The sequence below is a fragment of the Entelurus aequoreus genome, linkage group LG12, assembly GCF_033978785.1.
Source record: "Entelurus aequoreus isolate RoL-2023_Sb linkage group LG12, RoL_Eaeq_v1.1, whole genome shotgun sequence".
In the NCBI taxonomy this organism is placed as follows: Eukaryota; Metazoa; Chordata; class Actinopteri; order Syngnathiformes; family Syngnathidae; genus Entelurus; species Entelurus aequoreus.
The window spans coordinates 60,501,657-60,526,867 of NC_084742.1; the positions used below are offsets into that span (position 1 = coordinate 60,501,657).

The 25,211-nt window shown below is 41.8% G+C and overlaps 1 protein-coding gene across 1 annotated transcript in view; it reads left to right on the top strand.

Annotated features, from left to right (window-relative positions):
- Positions 1-25,211, top strand: part of LOC133662382 (anoctamin-2-like) — a 203,775-nt gene that overhangs the window by 147,853 nt on the left and 30,711 nt on the right. The window contains 6 exon segments of the mRNA XM_062066334.1: positions 1,017-1,091; positions 12,598-12,771; positions 12,773-12,800; positions 12,865-12,976; positions 21,426-21,483; positions 21,549-21,649. Coding sequence (XP_061922318.1) covers positions 1,017-1,091; positions 12,598-12,771; positions 12,773-12,800; positions 12,865-12,976; positions 21,426-21,483; positions 21,549-21,649 — 548 coding nt within the window.

Here is a 25,211-nt window from a genome sequence, read left to right on the forward strand (position 1 = left end):
ATTTTTAAAGATTCCCCCTTTTCCTGAAATCCCCAAATTTCCAGGAATTTCCCATTCAAATGAAGGGACATATTCATAGTTCTACAATGCCCTAAATGTTCGCCATTTTTAAACCAGATCCCGACCTTTCTGCCATCCACCCAAACTACTCTTCCCATACATCCAACACAAAACATGTTTTCCCTTTCCCAAAATTCCCCGTTTTCCCGGTATTGTCTCCTCATTGACAATTAATGAGCATTACACAATCTACTGCATATCCACATTCAAGCATTTCAGTTCCACTCAGGTGGTTCGGCGGTACACACACATAGGGCATTCACACATAGGGCATTCACACATATGGCATTCACACATAGGGCATTCACACATATGGCATTCACACATAGGGCATTCACACATATGGCATCCACACATATGGCATTCACACATAGGACATTCACACATAGGACATTCACACATTGGACATTCACACATAGGGCATTCACACATAGGACATTCACACATATGGCATTCACACATAGGGCATTCACACATATGGCATTCACACAAGGGGCATCCACACATATGGCATCCACACATATGGCATCCACACATATGGCATCCACACATAGGGCATCCACACATATGGCATTCACACATAGGGCATCCACACATATGGCATCCACACATATGGCATCCACACATAGGACATTCACACATAGGACATCCACACATAGGACATTCGCACATAGGACATTCACATGGAATTGCAAATTCTATCATATTGTTAAAGTGTTCATAAACATGTTTGTGTTTAATCCAAACAAAATTTCAAGGAAGGATAACAAAGTTTTTTAGTAACCTTTAAAAAAGTCAGGTGAAAAGTATCGGTATCCATGGTATCGGATCGATACCAACCATTTGCAGTATCAGCCACCCTTCCTTTTTGACCTCACACATCTTTTGTATCATTTGAAGCGATAACACATGGCTGCTTGTAATATTCCTAACTTCATGTTGTTTCCACTCTTTAGGCGGCCATTGACAAGTTAACCTGGAAGGACCGTCTTACTGGATATTGTATCAATGTTTCCTCCATCCTTTTCATGGTAGGTGATGCTCCACATGTTTATCACACAAGTCCTCTTTCTCCCTCCTTAGTTCCACATGTTGATCACACTAGTCCTCGTTCTCCCTCCTTAGTTCCACATGTTGATCACACAAGTCCTCTTTCTCCCTCCTTAGTTCCACATGTTGATCACACTAGTCCTCGTTCTCCCTCCTTAGTTCCACATGTTGATCACACAAGTCCTCTTTCTCCCTCCTTAGTTCCACATGTTGATCACACAAGTCCTCTTTCTCCCTCCTTAGTTCCACATGTTGATCACACTAGTCCTCGTTCTCCCTCCTTAGTTCCACATGTTGATCACACAAGTCCTCTTTCTCCCTCCTTAGTTCCACATGTTGATCACACAAGTCCTCTTTCTCCCTCCTTAGTTCCACATGTTGATCACACAAGTCCTCTTTCTCCCTCCTTAGTTCCACATGTTGATCACACAAGTCCTCTTTCTCCCTCCTTAGTTCCACATGTTGATCACACAAGTCCTCTTTCTCCCTCCTTAGTTCCACATGTTGATCACACAAGTCCTCTTTCTCCCTCCTTAGTTCCACATGTTGATCACACAAGTCCTCTTTCTCCCTCCTTAGTTCCACATGTTGATCACACTAGTCCTCGTTCTCCCTCCTTAGTTCCACATGTTGATCACACAAGTCCTCTTTCTCCCTCCTTAGTTCCACATGTTGATCACACAAGTCCTCTTTCTCCCTCCTTAGTTCCACATGTTGATCACACAAGTCCTCTTTCTCCCTCCTTAGTTCCACATGTTGATCACACAAGTCCTCTTTCTCCCTCCTTAGTTCCACATGTTGATCACACAAGTCCTCTTTCTCCCTCCTTAGTTCCACATGTTGATCACACAAGTCCTCTTTCTCCCTCCTTAGTTCCACATGTTGATCACACTAGTCCTCGTTCTCCCTCCTTAGTTCCACATGTTGATCACACAAGTCCTCTTTCTCCCTCCTTAGTTCCACATGTTGATCACACAAGTCCTCTTTCTCCCTCCTTAGTTCCACATGTTGATCACACAAGTCCTCTTTCTCCCTCCTTAGTTCCACATGTTGATCACACTAGTCCTCGTTCTCCCTCCTTAGTTCCACATGTTGATCACACAAGTCCTCTTTCTCCCTCCTTAGTTCCACATGTTGATCACACTAGTCCTCGTTCTCCCTCCTTAGTTCCACATGTTGATCACACAAGTCCTCTTTCTCCCTCCTTAGTTCCACATGTTGATCACACAAGTCCTCTTTCTCCCTCCTTAGTTCCACATGTTGATCACACAAGTCCTCTTTCTCCCTCCTTAGTTCCACATGTTGATCACACAAGTCCTCTTTCTCCCTCCTTAGTTCCACATGTTGATCACACAAGTCCTCTTTCTCCCTCCTTAGTTCCACATGTTGATCACACAAGTCCTCTTTCTCCCTCCTTAGTTCCACATGTTGATCACACTAGTCCTCGTTCTCCCTCCTTAGTTCCACATGTTGATCACACAAGTCCTCTTTCTCCCTCCTTAGTTCCACATGTTGATCACACAAGTCCTCTTTCTCCCTCCTTAGTTCCACATGTTGATCACACAAGTCCTCTTTCTCCCTCCTTAGTTCCACATGTTGATCACACTAGTCCTCGTTCTCCCTCCTTAGTTCCACATGTTGATCACACAAGTCCTCTTTCTCCCTCCTTAGTTCCACATGTTGATCACACAAGTCCTCTTTCTCCCTCCTTAGTTCCACATGTTGATCACACAAGTCCTCTTTCTCCCCCCCTTAGTTCCACATGTTGATCACACTAGTCCTCGTTCTCCCTCCTTAGTTCCACATGTTGATCACACAAGTCCTCTTTCTCCCTCCTTAGTTCCACATGTTGATCACACAAGTCCTCTTTCTCCCTCCTTAGTTCCACATGTTGATCACACAAGTCCTCTTTCTCCCTCCTTAGTTCCACATGTTGATCACACAAGTCCTCTTTCTCCCTCCTTAGTTCCACATGTTGATCACACAAGTCCTCTTTCTCCCTCCTTAGTTCCACATGTTGATCACACAAGTCCTCTTTCTCCCTCCTTAGTTCCACATGTTGATCACACAAGTCCTCTTTCTCCCTCCTTAGTTCCACATGTTGATCACACAAGTCCTCTTTCTCCCTCTTTAGTTCCACATGTTGATCACACAAGTCCTCTTTCTCTCTTTTTAGTTCCACATGTTGATCACACAAGTCCTCTTTCTCGCTCCTTAGTTCCACATGTTGATCACACAAGTCCTCTTTCTCTCTTTTTAGTTCCACATGTTGATCACACAAGTCCTCTTTCTCGCTCCTTAGTTCCACATGTTGATCACACAAGTCCTCTTTCTCTCTTTTTAGTTCCACATGTTGATCACACAAGTCCTCTTTCTCCCTCCTTAGTTCCACATGTTGATCACACAAGTCCTCTTTCTCCCTCCTTAGTTCCACATGTTGATCACACAAGTTCTCTTTCTCCCTCCTTAGTTCCACATGTTGATCACACAAGTTCTCTTTCTCCCTCCTTAGTTCCACATGTTGATCACACAAGTCCTCTTTCTCCCTCCTTAGTTCCACATGTTGATCACACAAGTTCTCTTTCTCCCTCCTTAGTTCCACATGTTGATCACACACGTCCTCTTTCTCCCTCCTTAGTTTCACATGTTGATCACACAAGTTCTCTTTCTCCCTCCTTAGTTCCACATGTTGATCACACAAGTCCTCTTTCTCCCTCCTTAGTTCCACATGTTGATCACACTAGTCCTCGTTCTCCCTCCTTAGTTCCACATGTTGATCACACAAGTCCTCTTTCTCCCTCCTTAGTTCCACATGTTGATCACACAAGTCCTCTTTCTCCCTCCTTAGTTCCACATGTTGATCACACAGGTCCTATTTCTCCCTCCTTAGTTCCACATGTTGATCACACAAGTCCTCTTTCTACCTCCTTAGTTCCACATGTTGATCACACAAGTCCTCTTTCTCCCTCCTTAGTTCCACATGTTGATCACACGTCCTCTTTCTCCCTCCTTAGTTCCACATGTTGATCACACAAGTCCTCTTTCTCCCTCCTTAGTTCCACATGTTGATCACACAAGTCCTCTTTCTCCCTCCTTAGTTCCACATGTTGATCACACAAGTCCTCTTTCTCCCTCCTTAGTTCCACATGTTGATCACAGAAGTCCTCTTTCTCGCTCCTTAGTTCCACATGTTGATCACACAAGTCCTCTTTCTCCCTCCTTAGTTCCACATGTTGATCACACAAGTCCTCTTTCTCCCTCCTTAGTTCCACATGTTGATCACACAAGTCCTCTGTCTCCCTCCTTAGTTCCACATGTTGATCACACAAGTCCTCTTTCTCCCTCCTTAGTTCCACATGTTGATCACACAAGTCCTCTTTCTCCCTCCTTAGTTCCACATGTTGATCACACAAGTCCTCTTTCTCTCTCCTTAGTTCCACATGTTGATCACACAAGTCCTCTTTCTCCCTCCTTAGTTCCACATGTTGATCACACAAGTCTTCTTTCTCCCTCCTTAGTTCCACATGTTGATCACACAAGTCCTCTTGCTCCCTCCTTAGTTCCACATGTTGATCACACAAGTCCTCTTTTTCCCTCCTTAGTTCCACATGTTGATCACACTAGTCCTCTTTCTCTCTCCTTAGTTCCACATGTTGATCACACAAGTCCTCTTTCTCCATCCTTAGTTCCACATGTTGATCACACAAGTCCTCTTTCTCCCTCCTTAGTTCCACATGTTGATCACATTAGTCCTCTTTCTCCCTCCTTAGTTCCACATGTTGATCACACAAATCCTCTTTCTCCCTCCTTAGTTCCACATGTTGATCACACAAGTTCTCTTTCTCCCTCCTTAGTTCCACATGTTGATCACATTAGTCCTCTTTCTCCCTCCTTAGTTCCACATGTTGATCACACAAATCCTCTTTCTCCCTCCTTAGTTCCACATGTTGATCACACAAGTCCTCTTTCTCCCTCCTTAGTTCCACATGTTGATCACACAAGTCCTCTTTCCCCCTCCTTAGTTCCACATGTTGATCACACAAGTCCTCTTTCTCCCTCCTTAGTTCCACATGTTGATCACACGTCCTCATTCTCCCTCCTTAGTTCCACATGTTGATCACACGTCCTCATTCTCCCTCCTTAGTTCCACATGTTGATCACACAAGTCCTCTTTTTCCCTCCTTAGTTCCACATGTTGATCACACAAGTCCTCTTTCTCGCTCCTTAGTTCCACATGTTGATCACACAAGTCCTCTTTCTCTCTTTTTAGTTCCACATGTTGATCACACAAGTCCTCTTTCTCCCTCCTTAGTTCCACATGTTGATCACACAAGTCCTCTTTCTCCCTCCTTAGTTCCACATGTTGATCACACAAGTCCTCTTTCTCCCTCCTTAGTTCCACATGTTGATCACACAAGTCCTCTTTCTCCCTCCTTAGTTCCACATGTTGATCACACAAGTCCTCTTTTTCCCTCCTTAGTTCCACATGTTAATCACACAAGTCCTCTTTCTCCCTCCTTAGTTCCACATGTTGATCACACAAGTCCTCTTTCTCCCTCCTTAGTTCCACATGTTGATCACACAAGTCCTCTTTCTCCCTCCTTAGTTCCACATGTTGATCACACAAGTCCTCTTTTTCCCTCCTTAGTTCCACATGTTGATCACACAAGTCCTCTTTCTCTATCCTTTATTCCACATGTTGATCACACAAGTCCTCTTTCTCCCTCCTTAGTTCCACATGTTGATCACACAAGTCCTCTTTCTCCCTCCTTAGTTCCACATGTCGATCACACAAGTCCTCTTTCTCCCTCCTTAGTTCCACATGTTGATCACACAAGTCCTATTTCTCCCTCCTTAGTTCCACATGTTGATCACACAAGTCCTCTTTCTCTCTCCTTAGTTCCAAATGTTGATCACACAAGTCCTCTTTCTCTCTCCTTAGTTCCACATGTTGATCACACAAGTCCTCTTTCTCCCTCCTTAGTTCCACATGTTGATCACACAAGTCCTCTTTCTCCCTCCTTAGTTCCACATGTTGATCACACAAGTCCTCTTTCTCCCTCCTTAGTTCCACATGTTGATCACACAAGTCCTCTTTCTCTCTCCTTAGTTCCACATGTTGATCACACAAGTCCTCTTTCTCCCTCCTTAGTTCCACATGTTGATCACACAAGTCCTCTTTCTCCCTCCTTAGTTCCACATGTCGATCACACAAGTCCTCTTTCTCCCTCCTTAGTTCCACATGTTGATCACACAAGTCCTATTTCTCCCTCCTTAGTTCCACATGTTGATCACACAAGTCCTCTTTCTCCCTCCTTAGTTCCACATGTTGATCACACAAGTCCTCTTTCTCTCTCCTTAGTTCCACATGTTGATCACAGAAGTCCTCTTTCTCGCTCCTTAGTTCCACATGTTGATCACACAAGTCCTCTTTCTCCCTCCTTAGTTCCACATGTTGATCACACAAGTCCTCTTTCTCCCTCCTTAGTTCCACATGTTGATCACACAAGTCCTCCTTCTCCCTCCTTAGTTCCACATGTTGATCACACAAGTCCTCCTTCTCCCTCCTTAGTTCCACATGTTGATCACACAAGTCCTCTTTCTCTCTCCTTAGTTCCACATGTTGATCACACAAGTCCTCCTTCTCCCTCCTTAGTTCCACATGTTGATCACACAAGTCCTCATTCTCCCTCCTTAGTTCCACATGTTGATCACACAAGTCCTCTTTCTCTCTCCTTAGTTCCACATGTTGATCACACAAGTCCTCTTTCTCCCTCCTTAGTTCCACATGTTGATCACACAAGTCCTCTTTCTCCCTCCTTAGTTCCACATGTTGATCACACAAGTCCTCTTTCTCCCTCCTTAGTTCCACATGTTGATCACACAAGTCCTCTTTCTCCCTCCTTAGTTCCACATGTTGATCACACAAGTCCTCTTTCTCCCTCCTTAGTTCCACATGTTGATCACACAAGTCCTCTTTCTCCCTCCTTAGTTCCACATGTTGATCACACAAGTCCTCTTTCTCCCTCCTTAGTTCCACATGTTGATCACACAAGTCCTCTTTCTCTCTTTTTAGTTCCACATGTTGATCACACAAGTCCTCTTTCTCCCTCCTTAGTTCCACATGTTGATCACACAAGTCCTCTTTCTCGCTCCTTAGTTCCACATGTTGATCACACGAGTCCTCTTTCTCCCTCCTTAGTTCCACATGTTGATCACACAAGTCCTCTTTCTCCCTCCTTAGTTCCACATGTTGATCACACAAGTCCTCTTTCTCCCTCCTTAGTTCCACATGTTGATCACACAAGTCCTCTTTCTCCCTCCTTAGTTCCACATGTTGATCACACAAGTCCTCTTTCTCCCTCCTTAGTTCCACATGTTGATCACACTAGTCCTCGTTCTCCCTCCTTAGTTCCACATGTTGATCACACAAGTCCTCTTTCTCCCTCCTTAGTTCCACATGTTGATCACACAAGTCCTCTTTCTCCCTCCTTAGTTCCACATGTTGATCACACAAGTCCTCTTTCTCCCTCCTTAGTTCCACATGTTGATCACACTAGTCCTCGTTCTCCCTCCTTAGTTCCACATGTTGATCACACAAGTCCTCTTTCTCCCTCCTTAGTTCCACATGTTGATCACACTAGTCCTCGTTCTCCCTCCTTAGTTCCACATGTTGATCACACAAGTCCTCTTTCTCCCTCCTTAGTTCCACATGTTGATCACACAAGTCCTCTTTCTCCCTCCTTAGTTCCACATGTTGATCACACAAGTCCTCTTTCTCCCTCCTTAGTTCCACATGTTGATCACACAAGTCCTCTTTCTCCCTCCTTAGTTCCACATGTTGATCACACAAGTCCTCTTTCTCCCTCCTTAGTTCCACATGTTGATCACACAAGTCCTCTTTCTCCCTCCTTAGTTCCACATGTTGATCACACTAGTCCTCGTTCTCCCTCCTTAGTTCCACATGTTGATCACACAAGTCCTCTTTCTCCCTCCTTAGTTCCACATGTTGATCACACAAGTCCTCTTTCTCCCTCCTTAGTTCCACATGTTGATCACACAAGTCCTCTTTCTCCCTCCTTAGTTCCACATGTTGATCACACTAGTCCTCGTTCTCCCTCCTTAGTTCCACATGTTGATCACACAAGTCCTCTTTCTCCCTCCTTAGTTCCACATGTTGATCACACAAGTCCTCTTTCTCCCTCCTTAGTTCCACATGTTGATCACACAAGTCCTCTTTCTCCCCCCCTTAGTTCCACATGTTGATCACACTAGTCCTCGTTCTCCCTCCTTAGTTCCACATGTTGATCACACAAGTCCTCTTTCTCCCTCCTTAGTTCCACATGTTGATCACACAAGTCCTCTTTCTCCCTCCTTAGTTCCACATGTTGATCACACAAGTCCTCTTTCTCCCTCCTTAGTTCCACATGTTGATCACACAAGTCCTCTTTCTCCCTCCTTAGTTCCACATGTTGATCACACAAGTCCTCTTTCTCCCTCCTTAGTTCCACATGTTGATCACACAAGTCCTCTTTCTCCCTCCTTAGTTCCACATGTTGATCACACAAGTCCTCTTTCTCCCTCCTTAGTTCCACATGTTGATCACACAAGTCCTCTTTCTCCCTCTTTAGTTCCACATGTTGATCACACAAGTCCTCTTTCTCTCTTTTAGTTCCACATGTTGATCACACAAGTCCTCTTTCTCGCTCCTTAGTTCCACATGTTGATCACACAAGTCCTCTTTCTCTCTTTTAGTTCCACATGTTGATCACACAAGTCCTCTTTCTCGCTCCTTAGTTCCACATGTTGATCACACAAGTCCTCTTTCTCTCTTTTTAGTTCCACATGTTGATCACACAAGTCCTCTTTCTCCCTCCTTAGTTCCACATGTTGATCACACAAGTCCTCTTTCTCCCTCCTTAGTTCCACATGTTGATCACACAAGTTCTCTTTCTCCCTCCTTAGTTCCACATGTTGATCACACAAGTTCTCTTTCTCCCTCCTTAGTTCCACATGTTGATCACACAAGTCCTCTTTCTCCCTCCTTAGTTCCACATGTTGATCACACAAGTTCTCTTTCTCCCTCCTTAGTTCCACATGTTGATCACACACGTCCTCTTTCTCCCTCCTTAGTTTCACATGTTGATCACACAAGTTCTCTTTCTCCCTCCTTAGTTCCACATGTTGATCACACAAGTCCTCTTTCTCCCTCCTTAGTTCCACATGTTGATCACACTAGTCCTCGTTCTCCCTCCTTAGTTCCACATGTTGATCACACAAGTCCTCTTTCTCCCTCCTTAGTTCCACATGTTGATCACACAAGTCCTCTTTCTCCCTCCTTAGTTCCACATGTTGATCACACAGGTCCTATTTCTCCCTCCTTAGTTCCACATGTTGATCACACAAGTCCTCTTTCTACCTCCTTAGTTCCACATGTTGATCACACAAGTCCTCTTTCTCCCTCCTTAGTTCCACATGTTGATCACACGTCCTCTTTCTCCCTCCTTAGTTCCACATGTTGATCACACAAGTCCTCTTTCTCCCTCCTTAGTTCCACATGTTGATCACACAAGTCCTCTTTCTCCCTCCTTAGTTCCACATGTTGATCACACAAGTCCTCTTTCTCCCTCCTTAGTTCCACATGTTGATCACAGAAGTCCTCTTTCTCGCTCCTTAGTTCCACATGTTGATCACACAAGTCCTCTTTCTCTCTTTTTAGTTCCACATGTTGATCACACAAGTCCTCTTTCTCCCTCCTTAGTTCCACATGTTGATCACACAAGTCCTCTTTCTCCCTCCTTAGTTCCACATGTTGATCACACAAGTCCTCTTTCTCCCTCCTTAGTTCCACATGTTGATCACACAAGTCCTCTGTCTCCCTCCTTAGTTCCACATGTTGATCACACAAGTCCTCTTTCTCCCTCCTTAGTTCCACATGTTGATCACACAAGTCCTCTTTCTCCCTCCTTAGTTCCACATGTTGATCACACAAGTCCTCTTTCTCTCTCCTTAGTTCCACATGTTGATCACACAAGTCCTCTTTCTCCCTCCTTAGTTCCACATGTTGATCACACAAGTCTTCTTTCTCCCTCCTTAGTTCCACATGTTGATCACACAAGTCCTCTTGCTCCCTCCTTAGTTCCACATGTTGATCACACAAGTCCTCTTTTTCCCTCCTTAGTTCCACATGTTGATCACACTAGTCCTCTTTCTCTCTCCTTAGTTCCACATGTTGATCACACAAGTCCTCTTTCTCCATCCTTAGTTCCACATGTTGATCACACAAGTCCTCTTTCTCCCTCCTTAGTTCCACATGTTGATCACATTAGTCCTCTTTCTCCCTCCTTAGTTCCACATGTTGATCACACAAATCCTCTTTCTCCCTCCTTAGTTCCACATGTTGATCACACAAGTTCTCTTTCTCCCTCCTTAGTTCCACATGTTGATCACATTAGTCCTCTTTCTCCCTCCTTAGTTCCACATGTTGATCACACAAATCCTCTTTCTCCCTCCTTAGTTCCACATGTTGATCACACAAGTCCTCTTTCTCCCTCCTTAGTTCCACATGTTGATCACACAAGTCCTCTTTCCCCCTCCTTAGTTCCACATGTTGATCACACAAGTCCTCTTTCTCCCTCCTTAGTTCCACATGTTGATCACACGTCCTCATTCTCCCTCCTTAGTTCCACATGTTGATCACACGTCCTCATTCTCCCTCCTTAGTTCCACATGTTGATCACACAAGTCCTCTTTTTCCCTCCTTAGTTCCACATGTTGATCACACAAGTCCTCTTTCTCGCTCCTTAGTTCCACATGTTGATCACACAAGTCCTCTTTCTCTCTTTTTAGTTCCACATGTTGATCACACAAGTCCTCTTTCTCCCTCCTTAGTTCCACATGTTGATCACACAAGTCCTCTTTCTCCCTCCTTAGTTCCACATGTTGATCACACAAGTCCTCTTTCTCCCTCCTTAGTTCCACATGTTGATCACACAAGTCCTCTTTCTCCCTCCTTAGTTCCACATGTTGATCACACAAGTCCTCTTTTTCCCTCCTTAGTTCCACATGTTAATCACACAAGTCCTCTTTCTCCCTCCTTAGTTCCACATGTTGATCACACAAGTCCTCTTTCTCCCTCCTTAGTTCCACATGTTGATCACACAAGTCCTCTTTCTCCCTCCTTAGTTCCACATGTTGATCACACAAGTCCTCTTTTTCCCTCCTTAGTTCCACATGTTGATCACACAAGTCCTCTTTCTCTATCCTTTATTCCACATGTTGATCACACAAGTCCTCTTTCTCCCTCCTTAGTTCCACATGTTGATCACACAAGTCCTCTTTCTCCCTCCTTAGTTCCACATGTCGATCACACAAGTCCTCTTTCTCCCTCCTTAGTTCCACATGTTGATCACACAAGTCCTATTTCTCCCTCCTTAGTTCCACATGTTGATCACACAAGTCCTCTTTCTCTCTCCTTAGTTCCAAATGTTGATCACACAAGTCCTCTTTCTCTCTCCTTAGTTCCACATGTTGATCACACAAGTCCTCTTTCTCCCTCCTTAGTTCCACATGTTGATCACACAAGTCCTCTTTCTCCCTCCTTAGTTCCACATGTTGATCACACAAGTCCTCTTTCTCCCTCCTTAGTTCCACATGTTGATCACACAAGTCCTCTTTCTCTCTCCTTAGTTCCACATGTTGATCACACAAGTCCTCTTTCTCCCTCCTTAGTTCCACATGTTGATCACACAAGTCCTCTTTCTCCCTCCTTAGTTCCACATGTCGATCACACAAGTCCTCTTTCTCCCTCCTTAGTTCCACATGTTGATCACACAAGTCCTCTTTCTCCCTCCTTAGTTCCACATGTTGATCACACAAGTCCTCTTTCTCCCTCCTTAGTTCCACATGTTGATCACACAAGTCCTCTTTCTCGCTCCTTAGTTCCACATGTTGATCACACAAGTCCTCTTTCTCCCTCCTTAGTTCCACATGTTGATCACACAAGTCCTCTTTCTCCCTCCTTAGTTCCACATGTTGATCACACAAGTCCTCCTTCTCCCTCCTTAGTTCCACATGTTGATCACACAAGTCCTCCTTCTCCCTCCTTAGTTCCACATGTTGATCACACAAGTCCTCTTTCTCTCTCCTTAGTTCCACATGTTGATCACACAAGTCCTCCTTCTCCCTCCTTAGTTCCACATGTTGATCACACAAGTCCTCATTCTCCCTCCTTAGTTCCACATGTTGATCACACAAGTCCTCTTTCTCTCTCCTTAGTTCCACATGTTGATCACACAAGTCCTCTTTCTCCCTCCTTAGTTCCACATGTTGATCACACAAGTCCTCTTTCTCCCTCCTTAGTTCCACATGTTGATCACACAAGTCCTCTTTCTCCCTCCTTAGTTCCACATGTTGATCACACAAGTCCTCTTTCTCCCTCCTTAGTTCCACATGTTGATCACACAAGTCCTCTTTCTCTCTCCTTAGTTCGGCTTGACCTTCTCTGCAGTTTTCGGCGTCATCGTGTACCGCATCACCGTATCGGCCCTGATGGCCATGAGTCCAGACCCGGAGACCAAGTCCAACGTGCGCGTGACGGTGACAGCCACCGCCGTCATCATCAACCTGGTGGTCATCCTGATCTTGGACGAGATCTACGGCGCTGGTGGCGGTGTGGCTGACCGAGCTCGGTAGGCGAGACGCGCCGGAGCCTCCTGCCTGGACTTTGTGACACGTGGACTTCCTGCCTTGCAGAGATTCCTAAAACCGAGACCAACTTTGAGGAGCGTCTGGTCCTGAAGGCCTTCTTGCTGAAGTTCATGAACGCCTACGCGCCCATCTTCTACGTGGCGTTCTTCAAGGGGAGGTATGTGGTCAGTTGGTCCCGTCCACCTTGGCAAAACCTCCCTAATTATTTACCAAACCTTTCTGCTGCAAAACTACTATTATAGTTTTGATGTTATTACCGTTTTATGATTCATAACCAGCACCCCACCTTGGCAAGACCGTCCCTTTTCTTTGTGCTGCAATTTTTGTTTTTGCCAAGTTTTTGTAGTCTTTGGTATGACTCGGCCAGGTTTTGAACTCACAACCTACCAATCTCAGGGCGGACACTCTAACCACTAGGCCACTGAGGAGGCCATTATTATTATTGTAACCTTTTATCGTTACTGCGGTATTGTAGTGTTCTTAAGAACTCATTTTGTTCTTAGGCCCACTTACGAAGTTTTTAAGGAGATTTTTGTATTCACCAATGTTTTCTTAGCTGGGATTTGTTCGTAGGTAAGAACAAAATCTACGAGTGCTCCGGAACACTCTTAGGGTGGCCTATTTGTTCTTAAGTGTGGCAAGTTCCCTTACTTCTATTGTCTAATACTACATTCATATCATATATATATATATATATATATATATATATATATATATATATATATATATATATATATATATATATATATATATACATATATATATATATATATATATATATACACATATATATATATATATACACATATATATATATATATATATATATACACACACATATATATATATATATATATATATATATATATATATATATATATATATATATATAGATATATATATAGATATATATATACATATCGTATTTTTCCGAGTATAAGTCGCACTGGAGTATAAGTCGCATTTTTTGGGGAAATGTATTTGATAAAAGCCAACACCAAGAATAGACATTTGAAAGGCAATTTAAAATGTCTAAAGAATAGTGAACAACAGGCTGAATAAGTGTACGTTATATGAGGCATAAATAACCAACTGAGAACGTGCCTGGTATGTTAACGTAACATATTATGGTAAGAGTCATTCAAATAACTATAACATATAGAACATGCTATACGTTTACCAAACAATCTGTCACTCCTAATCGCTAAATCCCATGAAATCTTATACGTCTAGTCTCTTACGTGAATGAGATAAATAATATTATTTGATATTTTACGCTAATGTGTTAATCATTTCACACACAAGTCGCTCCTGAGTATAAATCTGCGACTTATAGTCCGAAAAATACGGTATATATATATATATATATGATATGAATGCGACTTATAGTCCGAAAAATACGGTATATATATATATATATATGATATGAATGTAAATGATATGCGCATATTTCCCCACCTTGTAGACCTATTTGCCCGAAGTGACAAATATTTACTTGTCCGCTTCGAGGCTACCTCAGCAGTCCCCCCTTTCTTAAAGTTACGTTTTGACGTTATGTATTTCCCCCGCGGGATAATACGAATTTCTCTTTTGTAATCTGTTTGTGTTTTCTCCGTGTGTTTGATGTTTGGCTTTTCCACCGGAATTGTGCCCTTATATGGGGAATTAAGGGTGTTTACCTATGCAAATTACGGAATTACAGAACCATTTGGCATTCAGCAACTTAAGAACAGCAGGTGGGAACAATTTGGCCGTTTAAGAACACGTCATGAATTTGAATGGACTCCTCTTAGGAAATCACTTAGCAAGAAAGATAAGAGGAAAAGTTAGGAACTTATTGCTGAATGGGGCCCATTGCTCCTAACCAACCTACAACCAAATCTCCCAAGCCTGTCCCCATTGTTTGTGCTGCAAATATATCTGGTCTAAATATTACGGTTTTAAAGTTATCAACATTTTATTGTTTTATGTTAACATGTAATTAACGTGTTATTATCCGTTACTAGTCCTCAAATACGTCAAAAATCTCCACCAATCATATGTGCTGGTTTGTGCTGCATTTTGTTTGTATAACTTTTTTTTTTTTTAAAGTTATTAATGTCAGGTTCAAACACTGATGACATCTATTAAACAAGACAAGAGGCAAAGAATCAAACAGAGACAGAATTAAATTTGGACTCAATTTTGAGGAGAGACGCGGCCACTGTACTCTCTGCGCAGTCTTGCACCACGCTTCTCCCAAAGATTGCACTCCTCCTTCTTTATTTGACTTTCTCCCCCCACCTGACCACAGCTGCTTCCAGAGGGAAGTGGGTCGTAAACAGCGTTGCCTTTGGTTACCGAACAGTTCAAAAGAAGAGGTCGTAAAATAGTTTAAAAAGAGTTCCATAAAATAGTTCAAAAAGGATTCGTAAAATACTTCAATAAGAGTTCGTCTGGAAATTGGGCAGATCCTGCCATCTGTCCTCTTTGAAGTCACAGTGGAGTTTTACGAGCCTTCCTACTGGTAGGCCCCAAAGACAGCTCCCGTCTCACTGCCAGGAACTCAATGTAATACAAAGCTTTTGTGATCATTTACAAACAATTATTCTAACAATTAACAAATTAGGATTCATACACCCCCCCACCTTTTCAAAATCCCCACAAACATGCCCCAATTGTTTGTGCAACATTTGTGCTGCAATCATTTATTAACAGTTATTAACGTTTCATGCTGTGTGTCATTAACAAGTAATTGACGTGCTATTATGAGTCATTACCCCAACTATTTCATAATCTCCCTAAACTTGACTCAATTGTTTGTGCTGTCATTGTTTAATAGTCTATTATAGTTTTTCAGTTATTAACCAATAATGATTCATAACCCCCCCAAACCTAAGCCCTAAAGGTGTGGAGGTCAAATATACATACCCAATGTGCTGATTATCTCGTGCTCATCACTCTGTGTGTTGCGATAATAAATGATAGCTTTCTGATTTTTATAAGAGGGAAAAAAAATGAATTACATTGCAAAAATACATAATAATGTTGAATGGCAAAAAATGACAACATCGAAGATGTTTTGAAAAATTTTTTTTTTTTAAATGGTATTCTAGTTATCTGAAGCAGCTGGGGAAAGTGTTATTTTGAGTTTAGATATTAAATGATAGATATTTTTGTGTATTGTATTAGGTATATGTATACAGGTATGTATTAGGTATATGTATACAGGTATGTATTAGGTATATGTATACAGGTATGTATTAGGTACCGTATTTTTCGGACTATAAGTGGCAGTTTTTTTCATAGTTTGGCCGGGGGTGCGACTTATACTCAGGAGCGACTTATGTGTGAAATGACTAACACATTAGCGTAAAATATCAAATAATATTATTGATCTCATTCACGTAAGAGACTAGACGTATAAGATTTCATGGGATTTAGCGATTAGGAGTGACAGATTGTTTGGTAAACGTGTAGCATGTTCTATATGTTATAGTTATTTGAATGACTCTTGCCATAGTATGTTACGTTAACATACCAGGCACCTTCTCGTCTCACATTTGACTCCGTTTCACCAATCAAATGCAGTCACTGGTGACGTTTGACTCCGTTTCACCAATCAAATACAGTCACTGGTGACGTTTGACTCCGTTTCACCAATCAAATGCAGTCACTGGTGACGTTTGACTCCGTTTCACCAATCAAATGCAGTCACTGGTGACGTTTGACTCCGTTTCACCAATCAAATGCAGTCACTGGTGACGTTTGACTCCGTTTCACCAATCAAATGCAGTCACTGGTGACGTTTGACTCCGTTTCACCAATCAAATACAGTCACTGGTGACGTTTGACTCCGTTTCACCAATCAAATGCAGTCACTGGTGACGTTTGACTCCGTTTCACCAATCAAATGCAGTCGCTGGTGACGTTTGACTCCGTTTCACCAATCAAATGCAGTCACTGGTGAGGTTTGACTCCGTTTCACCAATCAAATGCAGTCACTGGTGACGTTTGACTCCGTTTCACCAATCAAATACAGTCACTGGTGACGTTTGACTCCGTTTCACCAATCAAATGCAGTCACTGGTGACGTTTGACTCCGTTTCACCAATCAAATGCAGTCGCTGGTGACGTTTGACTCCGTTTCACCAATCAAATGCAGTCACTGGTGACGTTTGACTCCGTTTCACCAATCAAATGCAGTCACTGGTGACGTTTGACTCCGTTTCACCAATCAAATACAGTCACTGGTGACGTTTGACTCCGTTTCACCAATCAAATGCAGTCACTGGTGACGTTTGACTCCGTTTCACACCAATCAAATACAGTCACTGGTGACGTTTGACTCCGTTTCACCAATCAAATGCAGTCACTGGTGACGTTTGACTCCGTTTCACCAATCAAATACAGTCACTGGTGACGTTTGACTCCGTTTCACCAATCAAATACAGTCACTGGTGACGTTTGACTCCGTTTCACCAATCAAATGCAGTCACTGGTGACGTTTGACTCCGTTTCACCAATCAAATACAGTCACTGGTGACGTTTGACTCCGTTTCACAATCAAATGCAGTCACTGGTGACGTTTGACTCCGTTTCACCAATCAAATGCAGTCACTGGTGACGTTTGACTCCGTTTCACCAATCAAATGCAGTCACTGGTGACGTTTGACTCCGTTTCACCAATCAAATACAGTCACTGGTGACGTTTGACTCCGTTTCACCAATCAAATGCAGTCACTGGTGACGTTTGACTCCGTTTGACCAATCAAATGCAGTCACTGGTGACGTTTGACTCCGTTACACCAATCAAATACAGTCACTGGTGACGTTTGACTCCGTTTCACCAATCAAATACAGTCACTGGTGACGTTTGACTCCGTTTCACCAATCAAATACAGTCACTGGTGACGTTTGACTCCGTTTCACTAATCAAATGCAGTCGCTGGTGACATTTGACTCCGTTTCACCAATCAAACAGAGCCAGGCGGTCACATGATTAACAAGTTTAAGCTTACATGAACTCAATGTCAAATTTGAGGAAGCAAAGTAACGTTAGTAGATATTTTGGCTGTCACCGTAGGGTTGATGTTAGCTTCCCTGCTATGAATCACTGTCGAATGTACATCGTGTGGGGACATTTATTAACGCACTGTAGCTTCATAGACAGACAGACACACACACACACACACACACACACACACACACACACACACACACACACACACACACACACACACACACACACACACACACACACACACACACACACTCACACATGCATAGAAACACCAATCAGAAGTGCACAGTGTGTTCTCAGGTGCAGCCCACACCTATCAGTTTATGGTTTGCGTAAAGGCTAACTTGTTATTTTCCTTTGTAATCTCTGCCTACTGAGCCTATGGTGCTGTTAAAGGCCTACTGAAAGCCACTACTAGCGACCACGCAGTCTGATAGTTTATATATCAATGATGAAATCTTAACATTGCAACACATGCCAATACGGCCGGGTTAACTTATAAAGTGCAATTTGAAATTTCCCGGGAAACTTCCGCTTGAAAACGTCGCGGTATGATGACGTATGCGCGTGACGTCACAAGGTCAAGGGTAGTGTTTGGACCCAATTCAAATACCTCTGTTTTCTTTGACAAAATTCCACAGTATTCTGGACATCTGTGTTGGTGAATATTTTGCAATTTGTTTAATGGACAATGGAGACTGCAAATAAGAAAGTTGTAGGTGCGATCGGTGTATTAGCGGCTGGCTGTAGCAACACCAACACCAGGAGGTTGTGTTGTGTTTTGAGCAGGATAGCAGACGCACTACGGTGAGTACAGCTTTGGCTTCCAAACATTTGATCGCTTGCCCGTACGTGCGTGTCGATATGTGCATGTCGCGTACGTAACTTTGGGGAAATATATGTTTCTTGCCGACTCCGATGGCGGCCGGGGTGTCGTCAAAAGCGTACAACGCCCGCCGCCGCATCTAAGTTAGCTTCTATTTTTTTAGCTTCGCCAAGCTGAAAATTATTAACCGTGTATTTACATGTTCATGGTTTAATAGTATTGTTGATCTTCTGTCTATACTTCCAGTCAGGGTTTTTTAAAATTTTGTTTCTATCTGCATTTGAGCCCGCTATCACGTTAGCTATGAAGCTAAGTTAGCTTCTATTTTTTTAGCTTCGCAAAGCTGAAGATTATTAACCGTGTATTTACATGTTCAGTCACTGTGAATGTCCATTTCGCGTTATCGACTCTCATTTTCAAGAGGATATAGTATCCGAGGTGGTTTAAAATACAAATCCGTGATCCACAATAGAAAAAAGAGAGAGTGTGGAATCCAATGAGCCAGCTTGTACCTAAAGGCCTACTGAAAGCCACTACTACCGACCACGCAGTCTGATAGTTTATATATCAATGATGAAATCTTAACATTATAACACATGCCAATACGGCCGGGTTAACTTATAAAGTGACATTTTAAATTTGCCGCTAAACTTCCGGTTCGAAACGCCTCTGAGGATGACGTATGCGCGTGACGTAGCCCGGCGAACACGGGTATGCCTTCCACATTGAAGCCAATACGAAAAAGCTCTGTTTTCATTTCATAATTCCACAGTATTCTGGACATCTGTGTTCGTGAATCTGTTGCAATCATGTTCATTGCATTATGGAGAAGGAAGCTGAGCAAGCAAAGAAGAAAGTTGTCGGTGCGAAATGGACGTATTTTTCGAACGTAGTCAGCAACAACAGTACACAGCCGGCGCTTCTTTGTTTACATTCCCGAAAGATGCAGTCAAGATGGAAGAACTCGGATAACAGAGACTCTAACCAGGAGGACTTTTGACTTGGATACACAGACGCCTGTAGAGAACTGGGACAACACAGACTCTTACCAGGATTACTTTGATTTGGATGACAAAGACGCAGACGTGCTACTGTGAGTATGCAGCTTTGGCTTCTAAACATTTGATCGCTTGACCGTATGTGCGCAACTTTTTTTTGCGTATGTACGTAACTTTTTTAAAATATATAAGCTTTATGAACCTTGGGTTAGGTGAACGGTCTTTTGGGCTGAGTGATTGTGTGTGTTGATCAGGTGTTTGAATTGTATTGGCGTGTTCTATGGAGCTAGGAGCTAGCAGAGGAGCTAGGAGCTAGCGTAACAAACACGCAGGTGTTTTTATGCAGGATTAATTTGTGGCATATTAAATATAAGCCTGGTTGTGTTGTGGCTAATAGAGTATATATATGTCTTGTGTTTATTTACTGTTGTAGTCATTCCCAGCTGAATATCAGGTCACCCCCGGCTCTCACAGCATCTTCCCTATCTGAATAGCTTCAACTCCCCACTAGTCCTTCACTTGCACTTTACTCATCCACAAATCTTTCATCCTCGCTCAAATTAATGGGGAAATTGTCGCTTTCTCGGTCCGAATCTCTCTCACTTCATGCGGCCATGATTGTAAACAATAGGGAACTTTGCGTATATGTTCAACTGACTACGTCACGCTACTTCCGGTAGGGGCAAGCCTTTTTTTTATCAGATACCAAAAGTTGCAATCTTTATCGTCGTTGTTCTATACTAAATCCTTTCAGCAAAAATATGGCAATATCGCGAAATGATCAAGTATGACACATAGAATAGATCTGCTATCCCCGTTTAAATTAAAAAAATTCATTTCAGTAGGCCTTTAAAAGTTACGGTCAGAGCGAAAAAAGATACACCCCGCACTACACTGTAGTCCTTCACTCAAAAGTTCTTCATCCACGAATCTTTCATCTTCGCTCAAATTAATGGGGTAATCGTCGCTTTCTCGGTCCGAATCTCTCTCGCTGCTGGTGTAAACAAAGCGGAATTGTGAGTAATCCTTTGTCTTGTGACGTCACGCTACTTCCGGTAGGGGCAAGGGTTGTTTTTGTCAGATACCAAAAGTTGCGATCTTTATCGTCGTTGTTCTCTACTAAATCCTTTCAGCAAAAATATGGCAATATCGCGAAATGATCAAGTATGACACATAGAATGGATCTGCTATTCCCGTTTAAATAAGAAAAATTCATTTCAGTAGGCCTTTAAGTTATTGTGGCTCAATTTGCCTTCATTTTTTTTTATGTTAATGTATTATTATTTAATATATATTATTGTTTTAGTTGCTTAAGAGATATTCCTGGCTCTGAATTTGCTCATTGCTATTTTTATGTTTTTGTGCATTATTTGTTGCCGTCATCATTAAACGAACAGGTTACTCATCAGTTACTCAGTACTTGAGTAGTTTTTTCACAACATACTTTTGACTTTTACTCAAGTAAATATTTGGGTGACCACTCCTTACTTTTACTTGAGTAATACAACTCTAAAGTAACAGTACTCTTACTTGAGTACAATTTCTGGCTACTCTACCCACCTCTGGGTAGAACTGATTGCTAACATTAGCTGCATCGCTAGCCACCAAGAAGGAGACGATGTTTACATGTTAGAATGCAAGAAATACTCCACTTTTTGTCTTCTTGTGTCTAATGATGATTGTGAATTCCCCAAAAAGTGCTCAGAATGTGCTTTGACTTGACTTGGATCTGGGAAGGAAGACTTTTACACCACATTGACTTCCTCCCTTTTTCTTTTAGGTTCGCAGGCCGACCTGGACGTTACGTGTACGTCTTTAACGACTACCGCATGGAGGAGGTGAGAAGGGGTGGTCATGTCCACTATGGGGACAACAAAGGTGCTGAACAAGGTGTTTCCCACAGTGTGCGCCTGGAGGCTGCCTCATCGAGCTGTGCATCCAGCTCAGTATCATCATGCTGGGCAAGCAGCTCATCCAGAACAACATCTTTGAGATCGGCATCCCGTAAGTGGAACACGTTCCTCTTCTTTGCAAGAGGCTTTGGGTTTGACCTCTAATAAGCCACTTGTTGCATCATCAGTGCAGGTTCTGATCCATCCTGAGGGCTGCTGGGACACTCAGGAATGTTTCCAATCTTCTTGTCTATTAGATGGAATCTTTACCTTTACCCAAAATATTGTCTGATTACAAGAACATTTGAAAGTGTTTATGAATAAGAAGACATAATGAACCTTTTTGTGTGGACTTTGATTGATGTAACTAAATACCTCCACCAAGCCTCGTTTTTAAAATTCCGGGACCTATGGGGATCCCAAATAAACAAGAATGTGTACCAACAAGTAAGAAAAGTAGGTTTTTGCATAATAGGATCCCAACTTAAAAGGTGTTTTGAAATGAGAATAAAGAAAATGCCTAGAATATAAAGTCCAAAATAGTCTCCAATCTTCTTTAAAAAAACATTTAGCTATGCTCATTTCTTCAGCTAACAAAAACACAAATAACAAAAAGTGAAATAAAAGTGTGTTGAAACATTAATATAATTGACCTTGGTGTTTTTATAGGTGGGACATACACACAAAGAGGGTTACACTGCAAAAAGTCAGCGTTCAAAAACAAGGGAAAAAAAATACAAAAATGAGGGGTATTTTATTTGAACTTAGCAAAATGATCTGCCAATAGAACAAGAAAATGTGGCTTGTCAAGACTTTCCAAAACAAGTCAAATTGGCTAACCTCAATGAACCCAAAAATAGCTTAAAGGCCTACTGAAATGAATTTTCTTCTTTAAACGGGGATAGCAGATCCATTCTATGTGTCATACTTGATCATTTTGCGATATTGCCATATTTTTGCTGAAAGGATTTAGTAGAGAACATCGACGATAAAGTTTGCAACTTTTGGTCGCTGATAAAAAAAGCCTTGCCTGTACCGGAAGTAGCGTGACGTCACAGGTTGAAAGGCTCCTCACATTTCCCCATTGTTTACACCAGCAGCGAGAGCGATTCGGACCGAGAAAGCGACAATTACCCCATTAATTTGAGCGAGGATGAAAGATTCGTGGATGAGGAACGTGAGAGTGAAGGACTAGAGTGCAGTGCAGGACGTATCTTTTTTCACTCTGACCGTAACTTAGGTACAAGCTGGCTCATTGGATTCCACACTCTCTCCTTTTTCTATTGTGGATCACGGATTTGTATTTTAAACCACCTCGGATACTATATCTTCTTGAAAATGAGAGTCGAGAACGCGAAATGGACATTCACAGTGACTTTTATCTCCACGACAATACATCGGCGAAGCTCTTTAGCTACTGAGCTAACGTGATAGCATCGTGCTTAAATGCAGATAGAAACAAAAGAAATAAACCCCTGACTGGAAGGATAGACAGAAAATCAACAATACTATTAAACCATGGACATGTAACTACACGGTTAATAATTTTCAGCTTGGCGAAGCTTAAAAATACTGTTGCTAACGACGCCATTGAAGCTAACTTAGCAACGGGACCTCACAGAGATATGCTAAAAACATTAGCTATCCACCTACGCCAGCCAGCCCTCATCTGCTCATCAACACCCGTGCTCACCTGCGTTCCAGCGATCGACGGCGCGACGAAGGACTTCACCCGATCATCCGTGCGGTCGGCGGCTAGCGTCAGCTAGCGCGTCTGCCATCCAAGTCAAAGTCCTCCTGGTTGTGTTGCTACAGCCAGCCGCTAATACACCGATCCCACCTACAGCTTTCTTCTTTGCAGTCTCCATTGTTCATTAAACAAATTGCAAAAGATTCACCAACACAGATGTCCAGAATACTGTGGAATTTTGCAATGAAAACAGAGCTTTTTTGTATTGGATTCAATGGTGTACCAATACTTCCGTTTATTTAGTGACGTCACGCGCATACGTCATCATACATAGACGTTTTCAACTGGAAGTTTAGCGGGAAATTTAAAATGTCACTTTATAAGTTAACCCGGCCGTATTGGCATGTGTTGCAATGTTAAGATTTCCTCATTGATATATAAACTATCAGACTGCGTGGTCGGTAGTAGTGGCTTTCAGTAGGCCTTTAAAAGAAGTATATTCTCACTAATAACAAGTGCACTTTTCTTGGTAGAAAAAAAAAAGAGACCTTTTTGCTCAATATGTTGAAAAATATTCTTAAATGAAGTAAATGCTAGTGCCATTATCTTGACATAATGATATGCACTCGCCACTACATTTCTTGAAACCAGCAAACTTATACTAAAAATGTATTTATTGTTCTTAATGGAAAGGCAACAAGGCAGTTGTTACTCTCGGGGTCTCCTAGCCGCTCAGGCAAATCATATGGTCGAAAAATGCATTTTTCCATGGATAACATGACATCATCGCGCCAAGTGCGTGCTCTTTCAGTCAATTAGTGTGCATATATACATATATAAAAAAAATTTTATTGTAATTTTGAAGAATTTATCTGAATGTGCATGAAATATTTCTGTTCAAAATAGTTTGAAATGTTAAAGGTTTAAATATTAACTGTCAGTTTACTGTACTGTGCCAACTGTACTACTATATGAGTACGTGTTTTCTATTGTTTCATTGAAAATAAAACAGCAAAGTCCATTTGGCTGTCATCTGTTTTAATTATGAGACACAATTGTGTCAAAGTCAGGATTATATTTTCATGCTTGAAATAAGAAATGATGACTTTAAAAAAGTAGTTTTCTACTTGTGAGTGTTGATGACACAACAGTTGATATTCTAGTTTCAAGCATGTTTTACTCAATATAGGTCATCAAATCTCAGCAACAAGCTGTAATATCTTACTGAGATCATTTAGGAGCAAAACACTTCAAACAGGGGTGTCCAAAGTGCGGCCCGGGGGCCATTTGCGGCCCGCAGCTAATTGTTTACCGGCCCGCCACACATTCTGGAAATGTTATTGCAAAAATAAAAAAGAACATTAAAAAAAGTGGAATGAGGTGAAATCTAACGAGAAAAAGTTGCAATGTTGACACAAAAGCTGCCATGCAGGCTGTTTTTTTTTCTTTTGTCTTTCTTTATTTTTATTTTTTTGCCATTGCTCAAAAAAAAAATAATGACAAAAAATCCATGCTATAATGAATTATTTTCAAAGCTCCAATTACTTCAAATATTTCACTTTAAAATGTTTTATGTGGTAAAATGTGCATATATTGTGTAGTTGCCTTATAAAAACATCAAAGTTTTATTTGACAAAAGAGCATAAAAAACAAACAAAATAATAGTTCAAACGTAAAATGGACAGATATATCTGAAGTTGATCTCGTAACTTAAGCGTTGAAAGTAAAAGAAAAACCTAAAAAAAATGTATCACTTTCTGAGTGGGGCACCTTTTGGATCCCAAATATATTTAGTGGTGTTTTATTTATTTTTTCACTGTGATTGCTCAAAAATATTAAATAATTAAAATCAATGGTTATTGATCTTTTAGGGCTCTAGTTACTAAATACTGCATATTTCAGTTTTACTATAAAAAACAAAGTTGTTTTTGACAGAAAAGCCATAAAAACTTTTTTTTATTATTACTTTATATCAACGTGAAGT